This window comes from Mytilus edulis, chromosome 7 (genome assembly GCF_963676685.1).
Source record: "Mytilus edulis chromosome 7, xbMytEdul2.2, whole genome shotgun sequence".
Lineage (NCBI taxonomy): Eukaryota > Metazoa > Mollusca > Bivalvia > Mytilida > Mytilidae > Mytilus > Mytilus edulis.
This window is the reverse complement of record NC_092350.1, coordinates 84,371,983-84,390,549: the sequence shown is the minus strand read 5'-3', so window position 1 is coordinate 84,390,549 and position 18,567 is coordinate 84,371,983. Positions and strand designations below refer to the sequence as shown.

At 31.9% G+C, this 18,567-nt stretch overlaps 2 protein-coding genes across 4 annotated transcripts in view; one reads left to right on the top strand and one right to left on the bottom strand.

Moving 5' to 3' along the window:
- The window catches only part of LOC139482692 (RUN domain-containing protein 1-like), a 726,769-nt gene that overhangs the window by 422,217 nt on the left and 285,985 nt on the right, over nt 1-18,567 (top strand). The gene's annotated exons all lie outside the window — the stretch shown is intronic.
- LOC139482536 (uncharacterized) lies at nt 9,279-13,302 on the bottom strand (the record flags this gene model as incomplete). Its single annotated transcript, XM_071266449.1, has 5 exons — nt 9,279-9,742; nt 10,951-11,217; nt 11,666-12,032; nt 12,384-12,635; nt 12,889-13,302. Coding segments are annotated over 5 exons (1,764 nt in total), but the record flags the coding sequence as incomplete, so codon positions are not given.

Here is an 18,567-nt window from a genome sequence, read left to right as displayed (position 1 = left end):
CTCTTGTTGGTCTATTCAAAGTGAAAATGCACTTACCGGGTGCACTTGAGTCACTGATGTCAACAAAGTATTCATTGAATAATAATACATTGCTACTTTTATTTTATTAATTTGTTAACACTTGTTATATATCTTGTATTGTCTGTGTATTGCATATGTTATTGTTTATAATAATATTGTCTGTATGCTATATGCCCTCCTGGGGCCCTTATTTGGTTAATAAAAATATTCTATTCTATTCTATCCTATTCTATTCTATATTATAAGTATATAATTGACCAATGTGGAGCTTATTTTTGCAATTCCATAGATTGCTTTATAAACATATAGTCTACAACACTAGACAAAATATCTGTTTCATTCCGATGTAACTCGATTCAAAGTAAAAGTGTGTGTAAAAAAAATTAGAAATCGGGAGATATGCCATTCAGTATCGTGTTATCTTGATATTAGTACACAGCTGTGGAATACAAAGAAAAATTGACCACTTGCAGGGGAACACGAAACTGCATTGAAAATGAAAAAAATAAATAGAAAAGAAAAAGATAGGCTAACAATTTAAGAATAAAGAATAGTGGACTTCTAGAATATAAAGAATAGAGAATAACGTGCAAAATTTGTATAGAATAAAGAAAACATGCATAGCGTAAATAATATTAAGAATTAATACCCACCTCCCTCCTTTTCTAGGCCCTCTTTTATCCTATGACTCTTAAAAGAAAGAAGCCGTAATTCATAGGAACAAATAGATTTGGAATATATTATTTTCTCTCATTAATTTAAATTACATGACAAAAAAGACACGATTTACAATAAAAGTTACGTTCATATTAAGTTTGATTATCATTATTTACAATAAACAAGATTTATATTTGGATAGTTCATTTTATGACTTTCATTTAACAACAATTAAGTTCTAGGCTTAGGTTATTTTTTACTTTTCCGTTCATGGTATTCATCTGCTGGCGTTGTTGCATGTCTCCTCTCTACTCTGCCGTCTTGGGTAGCATTTTTTATTGCTGTACTTTTGTCTTTGTGTTGTTAACATTCAAACTTATTTTTTTTTTGTGTAAATGGTTAATGAAACTTGGTTGATAAAAACGAAGCATTCAGTCTGTCATAAATCAGTTTTGGCACAATCTTAGTGCTAAGATTATTCTTATCTGCTAAGACTGTATCTAGTAGCAATCTTAGAAGGATTGACAGCCCTTAAACTCATGTTGCGCTTGCAACCCTTAGAATACTCTTTATCCTTCTCGGAACGCTCGGTAAATTTTTATTTGATCTACTTGAATCGTCTTTGAATTTTCATAGCATATGATGTGTGTCAACATTCTTTCTTTTACTGAAAAATTGTAATAGTGGTCAGGGGCATCCCAATATTTATCTTAGTTGATGAAAATAGCAACTGCATTTTTTTTTCGAGCGCACAACTGTTGTCCTAACAAACTAGACCATAGGTTCACCAAACTTAAATAGTTTTACAGCCCCCCTCAAAGAAAAAACAAAAAACAAAAAACACACACACAAAAAAATACAATAAAAAAACACTATTGCTAGTACAAATGTATCTGGACAATGACATGCGACCCCCAATGCTAGTTAACACGGGTGCAGTACTAGTCCATAACTTATGTGCATTGATTATAAGTATAGATACAATCGTGAAATGAGTGTGTGTCTCTTGCCAAAAGCTACGGAAGCGTATTAGCGACACACATTTTTTTTTTAATTTTTCTTCCTATGTTTGCGTTATAACGCAAACCTTTGTGATATAACGCAAACCTTTGCGTTATAACGCAAACCTTTGCGATATAACGCAAACCTTTGCGATATAACGCAAACCTTTGCGCTATAACACAAACCTTTGCGTTATAACGCAAATATCTTTGTTTCAATTATTCATTAAGTTTTGTATATATGTCCGTCTGTCATTCATTTCGGATGTGATTTACTAGTAGATAAAAAAGAAACACACAAACAAGGCCAAATCATTATAATAAATATGCATAGGAATAATGGAATAATTGAAGTACAATTATACATAAATTAAGACTGATTTGTGCATCAGAAAAGTATATAATTTAACAAGAAAATAGATATAGTTTAGTATATAGTCATATTAAAATTGAAAGATCAAAAATAATGTCATACAATTGTGAAACCTCCAAGTCAAATAGACAAAATGATCTTTCTGCTTTAAAATGAATTATTAATAAGGAAATTTTTTTTTTTAAATCTCAGAATATGATCAAGATTCTTTGATAGAAAGTCATTGAATTTTCATTTCAATATAATGAAGTATTTTTAAGATGATTGGGTAGCAATTTGAATAGAGAGAACATAATTTTATTAATAAAACATCTTCATTCTATACATTTATTGCCAAAGGGTAGCTTGTTTGAATGTAACCTACTTTACACAGTTCTCAAACGGAGCTTACCTTGGAAGTATATTTATATTCGGTTATAGCTATATTAGCAGGGTTGATTTTTTTCTTAGGTATAACCTCAATTTACTCAATTTTCTTTGTAATATATATACTAGTAGTAACTTGGATATCGTTTTTGGGGACCTTTATAGTTTGTTGTTTATTGTGAGCCAATGCTCCGTGTTGAAGACCGTAATTTGGCCTATGATGGTTTACTTTTACGAATAGTGACTTAGATGAAGAGTTTTCTCATTGGCACTCATACCACATCTTCTTATATTATTCTGCTCATTATTAGTCATTGATATGATCTAATTATTCCAGCAGTTTACTTTGCAATTACTACAAAGGTGATAAATTTTATTATATACAGCCTCCTATATTAATAATTACTGTTTCCTTTGAATCTTAAATAAGAAATAAGATGAAACAAATGTTTGCGTTATAACGCAAAGGTTTACGTTTTAACGCAAAGGTTTGCGTTATAACGCAAAAGGTTTGCGTTTTAACGCAAACGTTTGCGTTATAAGGTTTGCGTTATATAACGCAAAAGGTTTGCGTTGTAACGCAAAGGTTTGCGTTTAACGCAAACATAGGAAGAAAAAATTAAAAAAAAAAATGTGTGGCGCTAATACGCTTCCGTAAAAGCAGTTCACTTTAACATTTCTTTTTACATTTGAACACACTATATTTTGGTAGCATTCCATACAATGACTTTTAATTTATGATAGATTCTGCCAGATTTGCAACTTGCATAATTAACTAATTAAAAATTATAGTAATTAAATTCTAAAGGTCACGTTTGGTACCCAAAGAACTAAAACTTCAATATATAAACCTCTAAATTGAAGTTCAACCTGCATAGGTATTACAACATCGTGAACGGAGGATTTGTATGTAAAAAAAGATGTTGTATGATAGCCAATGGGACGAATACTTTTATCCGCCAGGTACCAAAGCATGCATGATACAAGTTAAAGATTGTAAAATCAGAAATGTGCCTTGATATATTCATAGACACAGAGGCTTGTCACTTTTTTTGTTTTATCTTTTTATTGGAAAATATTCTTTAATATATCAACTTATTTAGAGTTTTAAACATTTATCAATGCGATTTAACTATAACGATAGTTTATGTATTTTGCCCCTCTTTCCTTTTTTTCCCGCCTGTATGGAAAGCAAGTACAATAATATATGTTTCCGACTCCACTGTTTTTGTAAGATAGATTTTTGTACCTTCTGTTTGAGTAAGTTACATGTACTTGTATTGTGACTGTCATTTGTTTTTTGTGTTGTGTGTATAGTTTATGTTGTGTAGACCTGTAGGTTTTTGAGATGCTGATCCAAGCCTAAAAGATGTTTTATATACTTTTCTTTTGTTTGAAATTTGCCAGAGAGAGATTCAAAAGATTGAAGAGTAATTGTAATATGTATTTGTCGTTTACAAATCTTCTTGAATTATGTTAAAACAAAATGACTTTGTGACATCGATTCTTGTTTCAATGTTATTTCAATTAAAAAGTGTGCAAAGTATGTTAAATGTAATTATTGCAGAAAAAATAAAAAATTAAAAAAATTAAAACTTATTTGATCATGACAGAAAAAAAACGATTCCTGTCAAAGTACATATGGAAGCTGTAAAATTTTAGGATGGAATAGGCGATAAATGAGATATCGAATGACTGATAGTTCGATAACTTATTTCAGTTTTGCGTATTTAAAAACAACACAATCAAATGACAACGGGAGCATTGTTTTAAGACAATGTATGATGTTATTAATCATAAAGAAATGATAATTGTTTGTGCCTTATATTGATGGATATTGATACTAGCGGTGGTCTTCTATTGATCTTTTCGGACCAGATCTTTCTGTGAAAGGTGATAATTGTCACATTTAACTGCTGATAAACCCCGTTGATCGGAGGAAGGGCGACATCTCGTCGATGGAGGGATATTATCTATCAATTTTGTTTGATTTCATTGGTAAATTGTGTGTCAATTATGACACGTGACTCCATGGTTCTTTGTTTGTAGTGTTTAACTTTCATTCTCACACACAAGAAAGTTTTTGCAGAGAGAGCTTCATAAAGCACACGGAGTTCAACATCTCGTGACTGGACTTAACGGATAAGGAAAACAAATATTACAAAACTGAAATATTCGTCAATAGATTTAACGTTTAAGTATGTGTGCAAACTAGCCGATTCTTAAAAAAACATTCTCTCAAGATATGTTTTGTGTCAAATATTATGTGACAACTATTCTACCGATGAAGGAATATTTCTATTTGAGAAACTTGGACTTTTTATAAAAACTTGATAAATCGATCGATAACCTTCCGAATGGTACCGATTTGAATTTAAAATGAGGCCGCATATCTAATATTGTTCAGGCTTAATTTGTATATATGTATTATAACTATCATGCAGTAACCAGAGACATAATATATATATATATATATATATATACTACAACTCGTCTTAAACATCAACCCAACAATGTTAGATCTGTAAATTTGCTTTCGCAATTTCAGACGTACTTATATATATATAGTATATATGTCTCTGCAGTAACATATATAATACATATTGTAGTATATGTCTCTTTAAAAAAAATTATATGTTTTATAAACAGAGTGAATTATGACTCGTGCAATTCCAGAAGTTTCAAAGCGATACTCGAAGGAAACGATCGTTTTATGCAAATGAACCATCATAACTTACCGAGAAACAAGATTTTGATGGATAAAGTAATTTACGCAGTACACCAAACAGAGCTCGAGAAATTATTAAAATACATGTATAATAAATGATATTACCAATATGCCAAAACCAATCCCAAAGCAGCGATATTTATGGAATAACCGTTTCACAAATGATATCGGATATGTTCCTTACGTCGTAACTACAATCCCCTTCCCTTTCATGAATATGACCTACCGAATTAGACTATTTACCGGATTTGTAATCACTTAAGCAACACGACGGGTGCCACATGTGGAGCAGGATCTGCTTACCCTTCCGGAGCACCTGAGATCACCCCTAGTTTTTGGTGGGGTTCGTGTTGTTTATTCTTTAGTTTTCTATGTTGTGTCGTGTGTACTATTGTTTTTCTGTTTGTCTTTTTTATTTTTAGCCATGGCGTTGTCAGTTTGTTTTAGATTTATGAGTTTGACTGTCCCTTTGGTATCTTTCGTCCCTCTTTTGTCATATCATAGCTTGACCACTAATGCTATGGAAATATTTGTAAATATAATCTGCACCTTTCAAATATAGTAGCAAATTAAAAGCAAATATATCTATTTACCATACATTTCTAGCTGTCTGAAATATCTTTCTTTATCATTTCTTTGCATATGTATTCAAAGTTACATATGCCCAATATATTTACACATACATTTCTAGCTGTCTGAAATATCTTTCTTTATCATTTCTTTGCATATGTATTCAAAGTTACATATGCCCAATATATTTACACATACATTTCTAGCTGTCTGAAATATCTTTCTTTATCATTTCTTTGCATATGTATTTAAAGTTACATATGCCCAATATATTTACACATGTCATTGATATTATCATTTGACCACATTTCTCAGTTAAACAAATTGTCTGCAAATCTATGTATTTACCATACATTTCGGAATATGTTCAAAGGCTTTTGATATGTTCTGATTTGACATACATTTCAACCGACAATAAAGACTAACAAAATTATTCCTTTACAATACATTTGACAGGTCTCTGTAGATTAAAGGAAATGATGCTTTACACCCCTCTATAAAGTTCTGGTTTTGAATTGGTTTACATACCAGGAAAATGTAGATGCACCTTACACTTTATAACCCATATAAAATCATTTGAATGATGATGCTTTGCTACCTAGACAAAGAAACACATTTGCGGATAAATTTACATCATAGAAAAATACATGACAAAGATTTCCATTTGCAGAGGTATACAAATACATAAGTTTGCAAAAGTTTTGCGACGGTCATAAATATATATAAATTCTTAACTGCAAAATGGTTTGATTAGGTGTTAAGATATTTTATAAACCGCGGTCTCTCATAACCGCCCATAGGAGGGTATAGCACAAGAAATATTAATATTTACAACATGTAAGGACAAGATAAACTAAATGCAGTGGTTTGTAAATATATGTAAATGTCGGTCTCTGAATACATTTACATAACATTTGCATACCTCTATAAATCCGGGATTTCGTGTAGTGTATATTGTCGTATCCAATATTTATTATTCTCACAGATTCCTGAATTTCATAATAAAATATTGTAAAACAAAAGAGATATCAACACTTGTCGTCGACCAGTTGAATATATATAATAGCGTATATCGGTGAGGGCAGAGACATATAATACAATATTATATTATATTATATTATATGTCTCTGGTGAGGGTGAATACCGTCCGGTCAACTTTTTTTGCAGATTTTTTTTCTTTTTTACTTTAAAGTTTATATTTTCGTGTAATATATTATTCAATCTCACAGTTTCCTGAGTTTCATGGAGAAATATTGAAAAAAGAGATATTAACACTTGTCGTCGACCATTTCAATATATATATAGCGTATATCGGCGAGGGTCAACTTTTTTTTGGAGAAAAACACGTTTTTTTGCAATCAAGTTTATATTTTCGTATAATATATTTATAAATCTCACAGATTCCTGAGTTTCTTGGACAAATATTGTAAAACAAAAGAGATATTAACACTTGTCGTCGACCATTTCAATATATATATAGCGTATATCGGCGAGGGTCAACTTTTTTTTGGAGAAAAACACGTTTTTTTGCAATCAAGTTTATATTTTCGTATAATATATTTATAAATCTCACAGATTCCTGAGTTTCTTGGACAAATATTGTAAAACAAAAGAGATATTAACACTTGTCGTCGACCAGTTGAATATATATATAGCGTATATTGGCGAGTGTGAATACCGTCCGGTCAACTTTTTTTGATCAAAAATAATTATTTTCCCTCTTTTTTTTTAATTTTTTATAAAATATAGTTTAATATCTTTCAGGTTTACAAATATTAAACAAATCAATCGGATAACAAAAAAGTTATATTTACTGTTAATTTGGCAATGAAGGAAAAAGTGTTCCTCGGATCGTCATCTATTTTATATTTATAAAAGAGTTCACGTAGAAAGGTATGCATACGATCATACATATACTAATGAAAATAATCACATGCTCATCGTAATATTCACTTCAGTAAACAACTATCTTTTTTCATTATTCTACATGTTCTATTTCCGTTCAAACTGGAGGATTTTTTAAGATATGGGTCGTTTTCAAAAAATGTCGAATTTTCAGTACACCCATGCTAACTTTATTATTTCTAATGGAAATTTCAGTTGTAATGGTTTAAATGAAAGCTTGTCGGATTTGTGATTCAGAACTTTAATAATAAACACACCTTACATCTATTTTGATAAGATTAAACTGCATTTAAGACCCATTTTGGGGGTATTTGTCTGCGTACAGTGTCAGAAAAACACATTTCAAATGATTTTTTTGCGATTTTCTGATCGCCTTGATATCTGCAAAAGGGACTTTTTAAGAACGTTAAATATTACTCTAACGAAAAATCGTAGCTTCTATATCATTGTATGTAACATATTATCTACAAACTAAATTGAATCTGCGTACAGGAGGTTCATGTCTTTCCTGTTACCGCTACTTAAATCAGCCGTTAAATTATTCTCCCTATGAATATTGAATCAGTCAGTGTTGATCTCAAAAGTGCAAAGTAATCTTTACATTTAAAACGCCTCGTTTCTTGAACGACAGTGTAGAGAAAAGAAATTTCAAGACATTTAGTGAAAAAAAATTTAGCGTACTTTTTTTCATGTCTAACGTAACGGTACCCAAATTGCACCGAGTACCCAAATTGCACCTATTTATCAAAAATAGCAGCGAAAATCTAACAAGATTTCCTAGAGACTAAAAAAATGGTATTTTTATGATTTGATACTATGCACGTCTTTCAACATAGGTAAAAATATTTAGATATACACAAAACGTTCACAATATTTATCAACAGATGAAGTGTTTACTGAAAAAGCAAAATGTACTGAAACGTCGCCTAGTCCAGCCCTGGCCTCAGTGACTCATTTTTTTTTTTTTTTTTTTTTTTGTTGTCACTGAGTCCAGCTCGCCCTCCATTACCTTCAATGGTGCAAGCTCCCGGGTAGATTACCCGGGGACGATTGGGACGATGCCAGAGCGCTCAAGTACGAAATATGTATAACAAATGGTAAAACTTGATAAAATAAACAAGTTACATACCTGAAATGCTTGTACACTATATGGAAAATCATCTTTACAGGAGGAAACCCCTTGCAGTCGAAGCTGTGGACATCTTGTTTACATCAGTAACGCTATCTTACGGAACGTGACGTTTCCACGCTATAACGTAGACGAAACGAATTTAATGTGTCGATAAAGAATTCCAACGTTTGAAGTCGTTAAATCGACGACTTTACACCTATTACTTTTCATACGCTGACTTAACAGGCACTGAATGCTGCTGGTAAATTATGACACTTTAAAATATGATGTACAGATGAGGTTTATTGATTGTGTTTTTTTCCAAGAGACAGAAACTAAATTATTTTAAAGTTTCCACATACATGTTTTAATTTATCCACGATTTTTTTGGTTGTTTTTGTGTTTTTGCAAATTTCTTTATATCATCATGATAAACATTCGATGCACTGATATATATAATTCAATCAGATTGGTTTTTTTTTTTTTTTTTTTTGTAACAATAAAAAAAAATAACAATACAATATAACATGATCAAATTAATTTAATCTACAAAATACGTTTCCTTCTATCTAATTTTTTTGACAATCTTTCAATTTTTGTTAACATTGATCCAATAGAATTACATGATTTCAGAGTAAATTTTTTAAATGATTTATAAGTCCTCCCCCCATGATAATTGAATAAATCTTCCTTTTGCAAATGAGAAATAAGTTTGATAACGTCCGTCCGTCTTCTGTTACATCCCCCAACTGCATGCCATGTTCTTTGGCCTGTCATGGTGTCATATATACTGTTTATTTCAGTCTTCAGTCCGCCTACAATTTTCCCATGTCTGTCAATCGTTTCGTCCGTCATTTTTCCCGTCATATGTAAAGAATTTATAAAGTCTTTGTTTAGGAACTCATTTACAAGGTCCATTTCCAGATTTGACCCTCTTCCTCCGGTGTAATTGACGGTTCTGTTCCAAATCATATCTTGCCTTAATTTTGTCGGTAAAAAACCATTTACACCTGTAAAGGAAAGTTATCATGGTTGGTCATAATCTTCTAGGATTAAACACCAGTCTATTATCTAATATAATCTCATGGTTTTTGTCCATTTCTTCGTAAACATTCAGTACTGGACATTTGCAATAAGAAATATCTTCATCATTTAATCATCAAACGTTTATCTTTTAAACATTTTTCAACCCGAATTTAGACGATAAATTCCGATTTTTAATTTAGGGTTGAACGGCAGATAGGCGCCTCTGCGGGCCATTCCTTGCGATAACCTATTTATGAACATGTTTGTTCAAAATCATTTTATATATATATAGCTAGCCTAGCAGTAATTGTAACTAATAAAGACAAAATGGCGAACAACTTAAATATTGACGATTTCCATTTTCTGTCTTTTTTTATACAGCTTTTGTTTATGTTTCAACGGAAATTCCGGCCGTGCTAAGTCTTTTTTTTTTTAGCAGCGAATGATAGGTCTTATCTTGTTTTTCACTTTTAGATCTAAGTGTATTAAAATTTTAAATTGAATGCAATTATATGCATTTTACAAATAACAATACACATACCTGCTATTAACCTATGGGCCAAAATAAAATATTTCGGATGGTGGCAGGACCATCTCCGTTCCGTACAGCTGTACGTCTGATTCTGTCATTCAGACCTCGCCAAAGCAATCCTGTGCTGTAGTTAAGTTTTTGATCTTCGGCTTCCTTATTGCTTTTCTCACATTTTTTGGAACAATACCATTTACCATCTATTTAAACGAAAATACGGAATTTGTTCATTGTCACTTGGGAACGTTTTCATTTAGCCCTAAACTGAAATGTCCGGGGTAGGGGATAATATTAAAAAGGTGCTTCACAATAAATACCTGTAGATGTGATCTTTGACGGGAAATAAATTCCTTAATTATTGTTATTCATTCCTGCTTTAGGAAAATAAAATTAGTTTCGTGTATCACCTCCAGCTTTACTCTTTAAAAAATTTGCACAAGATATGGTTCAGTTTTCCAGAAGACCAGTACACGCTATTTAATCAAAGCACATGCTTACTATTCTAATAACTCTTACGATTGACCTGATTGAAACCATTCGATATTATGAGCATAATTAATATTATTCATACACGTACTTTCATCAATAAACTCAAGTCTTACTAGAAAATTATAATTCATAAAAATAAATACAACATAAAATATAAAGTTTAGCAAATTGTACCTGGAATTTTGTCAATTTTGACACAATCTATATGAAACCATGTGCCATTTGAACATGAATGGTTATCACAACCAATCATGTCAATATCTAGTCCTCTGTCTTTCTTGCATGTACAAAACCTGTACATGCCAGCCTCTGCTTGACACAAATCAGAACAAAACCAAGGTGAGTCTAAAGGAGTATTGGTATCAGGCGCAACACAGCTTTGGTGAAAATATCGTGTTGTGCAGAAAGAATTTGTACATTGGACTATAGTATCCTCAAGTTCTAGAAATATACAAAAATATCGATTGGACTATAATTGCTTATTACCCCTAGGCCAAACAAAAAATATGCACCCCCTGAATTTATAAGCAATTGCAATGTCGAAGCATTGTAATAAAATAACATGTGCACAATTTTTCAGCTTTATATAGACTACATATATATATATATACTGGTATTATAAATAACGCGCATTGGTAATAAAATATGGTGCCGTTTGTTCATGCAATTACTTAATCATGCTATTTATAAAAAGTTATACAATCATAAAATGTTTAGATATTATCAAAGTTGATTTCAGATTGTAGAAATTGATACAATGAACCAATTGTTGTCCAATATAACAGGCATTATAGATCTGCTAATTTTTTGACAAAAGAATATCCAAGCGTTGAAATAGCTCAAAGTATGTGATTACAAAACATGTCAACAGTCATTTAAGTGCACTTGCCATCTTTGCAGTTACATATCTGAGAGTTATCGTCCCTTGGAATTTCTGCCGGATCTATGCATTCCGTTCCACAATTATGCCATATTGTTTCAATAAGCTGGGTTGCTTTTTGGTGTAAGTAAACTTTCTGTGCAGACGATGTGTTAGGAAAATTTGATGGAATTTCTTCTATGCCATTTATTTGCATCAGCTGCATGAGAAGTAAAAGGGTAAAGCTGTCCGTGACATGATTCAGTAAATCTACTGCATGATTAAAGCACTTGGAAACGTCTTTCCCAACAGATCTGTGGTTGAACGCATTTTTTATATTGTATAGCGTGCCTTTCTCGGTACAGCTGTTCCCATCGAAAAATTCGTTCCACGTGTCCTGAAATATTCAATTGTTTCTTATCTATTTCATTTTTCTTTAAATATTTTAAGTATGAACTTACTATATCGCTATTCATTATTAGTGACTACTACTATATCTTTATTTTCAAATCTTCTCTCATTAGAAACGATAATAGAAAAAAATTTAAAGTCATTACTTCAATATCGGTATATTTATGAAGATTTTAACAACACAAAGGATTTTCTTAAAAAAAAGATCACGCTAACATCATTTACAGTAAAACTTAGCCAATAATACATGCATTTAAAGCCTGTTCCTTTTTTCTTTAACGAATACTGAAGGACACCGGGAAATGATTTTGCACCTTTAAAATTATAAGAACGTAACCTGAAGAATAAGCATGCGTTTGTGAAATTCCTGTGGACAAGGTTCCAACCCTTCGAGTCTGTCTTCTGCAGTTCTTCCTCCAGCCCGGGCATTGTGAGCATCATTGTGTCTTTCACAAGTAAGCCCATCGCCGTACACTACACATGCGTTCAATTTCTCGTTAGTTATAGGGACATACTTGTGCAATTTCCCTAATATTGCGATTGTACCAGCAGTGGAAGATGGGTTTTCTTGAATTATTCCCAAGTTTATCTACAAAGATACGACTTTGATTTGTATTTGTATTTACAGAATAGTCATTGAACTTATAAGAAATAACTTGAAAGGGTGTTTAATGAAAAAGAAAACATCATTACCAGAATTTTTATAATAGAAATGTATTTTTATTCTGTTAATTCTGGGAATATTATACTAACCCAGGATAATTTAGATAAAGATAAAGAATACGAAAACAAGTGGATTTTTTTCAAAGCTGAGTGTCTTTTTTTATCTACTTAAATCTTACTAAATGTGACTTTTTTTCCAAAACTGCTGTGTGTTGATGGGCAAAAGGTTTAGGACTATGGGGCTTAAACGCTTGGAGATATTCTGCAGCAATAGATTCCACCTCAAATATCAGTCGGTTTTTCAAATCTATGGTATCTTCATCAGATGGTAAGTAGCTCTTCAGTGGTATTGTCGATGCCGGAATAAAGTCATCGATAGGAAGATCTGTAGTTTGAACCCTATTAACAGCAGCGTATGCTAGAGCCCACATATGGTACTTATTTTGGTGATCTGTGGTTTGTTGTCTGACTGTCAAGTGCCTACCAATATTGTCCCAACAGAATGTGTAGCCAGGATGTTTTTCTGAATATAGGAGTATAATAGAAACGATGTAAATGTATAATCCGTTTTCTGTTTTTATAATCGTCTGAAAAGTCGAAAATATGAAAAATGTAATTTAACGGCGAATGAGACCAATCTGCTGTTTTGAGACCAAATGGCGCCGATGTTACCGACTTTAGATCAACGAACTTACAGTAAATGCCTGTCTTTACTTTCAAATCATTAACCAAAAAATTCGTCTCCGAAAAGAAATACCTATATACTTGAATATAACATAAAAGTAAGGAATGGATATAGAAGATGAGGTGTGAGTGCCTATGAGATAATTTTAAAGTATATTTTTATTGGATTGTTTTACTTTAGCAGTTGTATGCAAACGGCCGTCTTTGCCATTAACACTATATAATTACTTTCCAAAAGACGTACATGTGCGTCAAGATGGTCGTTATTCAAAGGATAAAGTATCACCATTTTTTTTTATGATTTACTTTGCTTCAAAATAAAATTATTTTAAAATAAAATATTTGCAATATACTTGGATTTTAGGTAACATATACATTTCAAAGTTGAAGATATTTATCACCAAATATTACCATGTATGTGCTGGTTTTGTTCTTCTTTATTTGAGACGTCAAATAATCTCCTTCGTACATTTGTTTGTGTTAACTCATTATGTTCATTAGTTGACAAAACATTCCTGCTAGACGGTTCACTATTTTCATTACACTCTTCTTCATCTTCGTCATTCAAACTTTCACCCTGTTCCTACGGAAACATTAAAGATGAAGATAAAGTAATATCTTCATAATCAACTTATCTATTTTGTTGTTATGTCCATTGTAACGTCAAATCCGCGTGTTATCCGCTTGGTTTATGTTAATTAGTTAATATATTTATGTAAATAATTTTCTATAGTAAAACTATACTACATTGAAGCGCAAAACTATAAATCAACAACTTCCAGTTTTAACTAAACGTGCCGTTCTTATCTACAAAGTCCGGCTTATTTATTAGCTAGTAGCATACCAAAATCTTAAACTACGCGACAGAGACCAGCCAGCACCAAGAAAGTAACAAGCTGACAAAAAACCATCTATCACCTTAAATGTTTTAAGTTTTATTTTCTTCAACCTCTGCAAAATGTGATCGTCCTGATACATAGCTGGACGATTATTTAATTCTGATCATACCTCAATTAAACTTTTTGCCTCGTTGATTTCTTTATCAAAATCTTTGCATATGACATCAATTGCCCTTCTTGTGGCAGTGGGTCCAAGACACCATCCCATTCTGTTAAACTGAGTTAAAACCTGTAAGTGTTTGTATACGCAAGGTATCAATCGTTATGTACACTTGTCATGTCCGCAACGAACAGTTCAAAATAAATATTTGAATGTTTATCTTTATAAATGAAGTTTTCTATTGTTTTATCAAAGTTTCTACTAGTAGTATAATATATATAAACAAGTCTGAATTGAAAACTACGTTCAAACCTATGATTGCGTTGGATAAAAACCGCAATTTTTATACGTGTGCATATAATATATAAGAGAGATATAGAGTTCTTAGATAGCTTTTCTTTAAATATGTGAAACTTAACGCTAACTTCAGCTTACACTTGATTTACATCCTCCTTTCCATAACTGTATCGAGTTCAAAGTCTGGAAAGTTTTACACTGCGTGTTTCTCTTGAACATTAGAACACTGTACATAGTACCAATTTCATTTATGAGTTTAGGGTTTGGGGCTAAGTTTTCAGTTCTGAAACATGAGTAGTGAATATGAAAACATGTGCATTAAAATATATATGTTACTATATTATAGTGTTATTAACTGGCTGTTTCTTCATTGGCACTGGTATAGAGTTCTGTTTTAAATTTTTCACTAATATTTGCACTTTTTTAACCTTGCTTATGTATAAGTGAATGCTTGTAACTAACACAAAATATACAAGAATGAACAGAGTAACATTACCTATATTGGACTTTTTGGGGCGAGAGCATGGATGATAAAACGCCATAAAGAGTTGGTGCCTTCAATTTAAGTTCTGAAACGACTGAAGTCCATTTGAACTGCTTCACTGTTTCTATTGACATAGACCTAGACAAAATGTTGTTCTCAGATTTCTTTGAAATCTCTTTCATTTCCTTGAAAATGATATCAAAACAGCGTATCCCTTTGTCAAATTCAGTGTATAATACAAGTAGACAAGCACAGACCATTACAATTAAAATAGAGAGTTTCCGAATTCTTGTTCATGCCCTATTTATTGGCAATATTTTTTTTTGTATATGAGTCCTTTCGTTCTTCCGTCCGTGCGTCCGTCTACCCCGTTTTTGGTTAAAGTTTTTGGTCGAAGTCGTTTTTAATGAAGTTGAAGTCCAATCAACTTGAAGCTTGTTCCCTATGATATAAACTTTGTAATTGTAATGCCAAATAAAAGATTTTATCTCATTTTCACGGTCCACTGAACATAGAAAATGATAGTGCGGATGGAGCATCCGTGTACGTTTGACATATTCTTGTTTTTAACTGTTGTTTGATATTTACAGAAAAAAAACAATGGTTCATTTCAACAATGGTCGGAATTTTATCAGAGATTAGAAATAATTTGCGTGTGATTGAATTGGTTTGATTGTAACCGTAATTGTATTTAATCATGGAAATTGATAAAAAAAAAAAAAACAAAAAAAAAACAATGCCCTTGGAAAATTAAACTTAATTTACAACATCATAACTGCTTGTCGAATATTGTTGTAATCAACTTCGGGAAAAACACAATCAATAAACCTCATCTGTACATCATATTTTAAAGTGTCATAATTTACCAGCACCATCAGTGCCTGTTAAGTCAGCGTATGAAAAGTAATAGGTGTAAAGTCGTCGATTTAACGACTTCAAACGTTGGAATTCTTTATCGACACATTAAATTCGTTTCGTCTACGTTATAGCGTGGAAACGTCACGTTCCGTAAGATAGCGTTACTGATGTAAACAAGATGTCCACAGCTTCGACTGCAAGGGGTTTCCTCCTGTAAAGATGATTTTCCATATAGTGTACAAGCATTTCAGGTATGTAACTTGTTTATTTTATCAAGTTTTACCATTTGTTATACATATTTCGTACTTGAGCGCTCTGGCATCGTCCCAATCGTCCCCGGGTAATCTACCCGGCAGCTTGCACCATTGAAGGTAATGGAGGGCGAGCTGGACTCAGTGACAACAAAAAAAAAAAAATGAGTCACTGAGGCCAGGGCTGGACTAAAACGTCATCTTTTTAAAATTAACAAATACAATACGTTTCAAGTATCCATTTCTTAAAAAAATGAAGAGTAAGCATGGACAAATATCCAATTGTTCAAAATATTTGAAAAAAATAAACAAAAGCTCTGTTATTCGACTTTTGACGATGCGAATTTAAGCATGGATGCAATTTGGGTACTCCTCATTACAGAATCTGGGATGGTTTGGAGGTAAGTTCAGACCAATTTTTCTATGATTCCTTATGGATTGAAAATCAAATTGGTGTACCTTTATAATAAAGAAGGATACGGCTACAAAATAAACACAAAATGGAAATTTTTGTCTTGATCATAAAAAAACTTAGTTGAAAAAACTGTCAAAATAGGTGCAATTTGGGTACCGTCACGTTATGCTGTTGCCGACAATTTTGATTAAATACACCAACAGTATACTTGTAAAAAGTGCAATAACGTGTTGGAAACCAAATCCACAATAGAAAAACATAATCACTTCACCAAAGGGAGTAGTTATTTCACAACAGCAATCAAAAACTAAGAAATTTGTCTATCCTGTTATGTCTATCCTGTTACTATGGTTGCTATGGTTACAGTAACAGGATAGACAATTGAAGACAAAAACGTCGTTAATTTTTTTATCTTAAGGTGCAAAACAGGTGAAATATTTCGTTGTTTGAAGACATCTTAAGGTTATAACGTCTTAATCTTCCCAATTAAGCATTCGCAGGTGCAATACTGATATCGGTAACAGGATAGACAAAAAGGTAACAGGATAGACTTTTATATAGTAATATATCAGAAACGTACGTTCCTGTTACCAATGAAATATAGAGAAGAGTAAACTAACTTATGAGGGATTTACTTGATGTTGGGTTTATTTGAAAGGGTGAATAAATGCCGAACAATATAAATTGCTATCTTAGACTTGCATTACTGGTGGTAATTTTTACAACCTTTGAAAACCAATTTTTAGAGGCATTTTTCAGTACAACCTGGAAAATTGGCAAATAATCTATTATATCACAGAATGAATATATATAGAAGTTTATTCTCTTGAAAACCATCTAACTGTCTACGTAAAACAAGCTTAACATTTTATCTTAACCTTTTCTTAATAACCCAAAATATCTTTTGAAAATGGTAACAGGATAGACAAAATAATGTACCACCGATCAAAAAATGTTTTAACATATTCTTGTATGACATCATTAAGATTGCATCTTTTAATATGTTGTTCTTAAAGTACTGTGTGTTTTGATTTGCTTATGTAGAGGGTTGTTTGAATAAGTAACTTTTAATAATTTTTTAATTTCAAAATTCGACATTTTTTGAAAATGACCCATATAAATATAAACAATAAATGTTAAAACAATATAGAGGACGACGATAGTTTCTGTGTGTATTTATTTATATATGATTTGGTAAATGTTTACTTATGTTTTATCATGTACCCGATATAAGATCATTCATGTCTATCTCAGGTATTTTTAATTGATTATATCGATCGCACTGTAGTTTGCCACCTACGCAACAACTTGCATTGTGACGTCATAGCATTATTGATCGTAAATAAAACGATGCTAGCTCTGCTTCTGTGATTACCCGGATCACCTGTCGATTCCCATATGGACAATTTTATTCACTAATTTATTGCATAGAAAACATGACAAAAAGTAGGTAAAATCTTCTTACACCAGATTTACAGAGGGGTTATACGTATGATTCGATGACACTGTTATAAACACACACAACGACAGTGTAGCGTCAGCAACTTGTTAAAAAGGGGGGACAATATTCAGTAAACATGATCCTGTCTGAATTTCCTGACCAAAGAAATGTATACAGCATAGTCATGGCAATCTGTTACAATTATAATTTCATATTGAACAAAATGGGAATGTTTACAAACCGTTATAATTAAATTAATTTATCTGTACACATGATGATATTATATACATGTTGTTTACATGATATATCCCAAGTTACGCCATAATTTTTGCTAAACTTGCAAGTTCTGTGTGTGTCTGTCCCATACAAGACAGTGTAGCCTGTAATTCAGTAGTTGTTTGTTGCTGTATATCATATTTGATTTCCTTT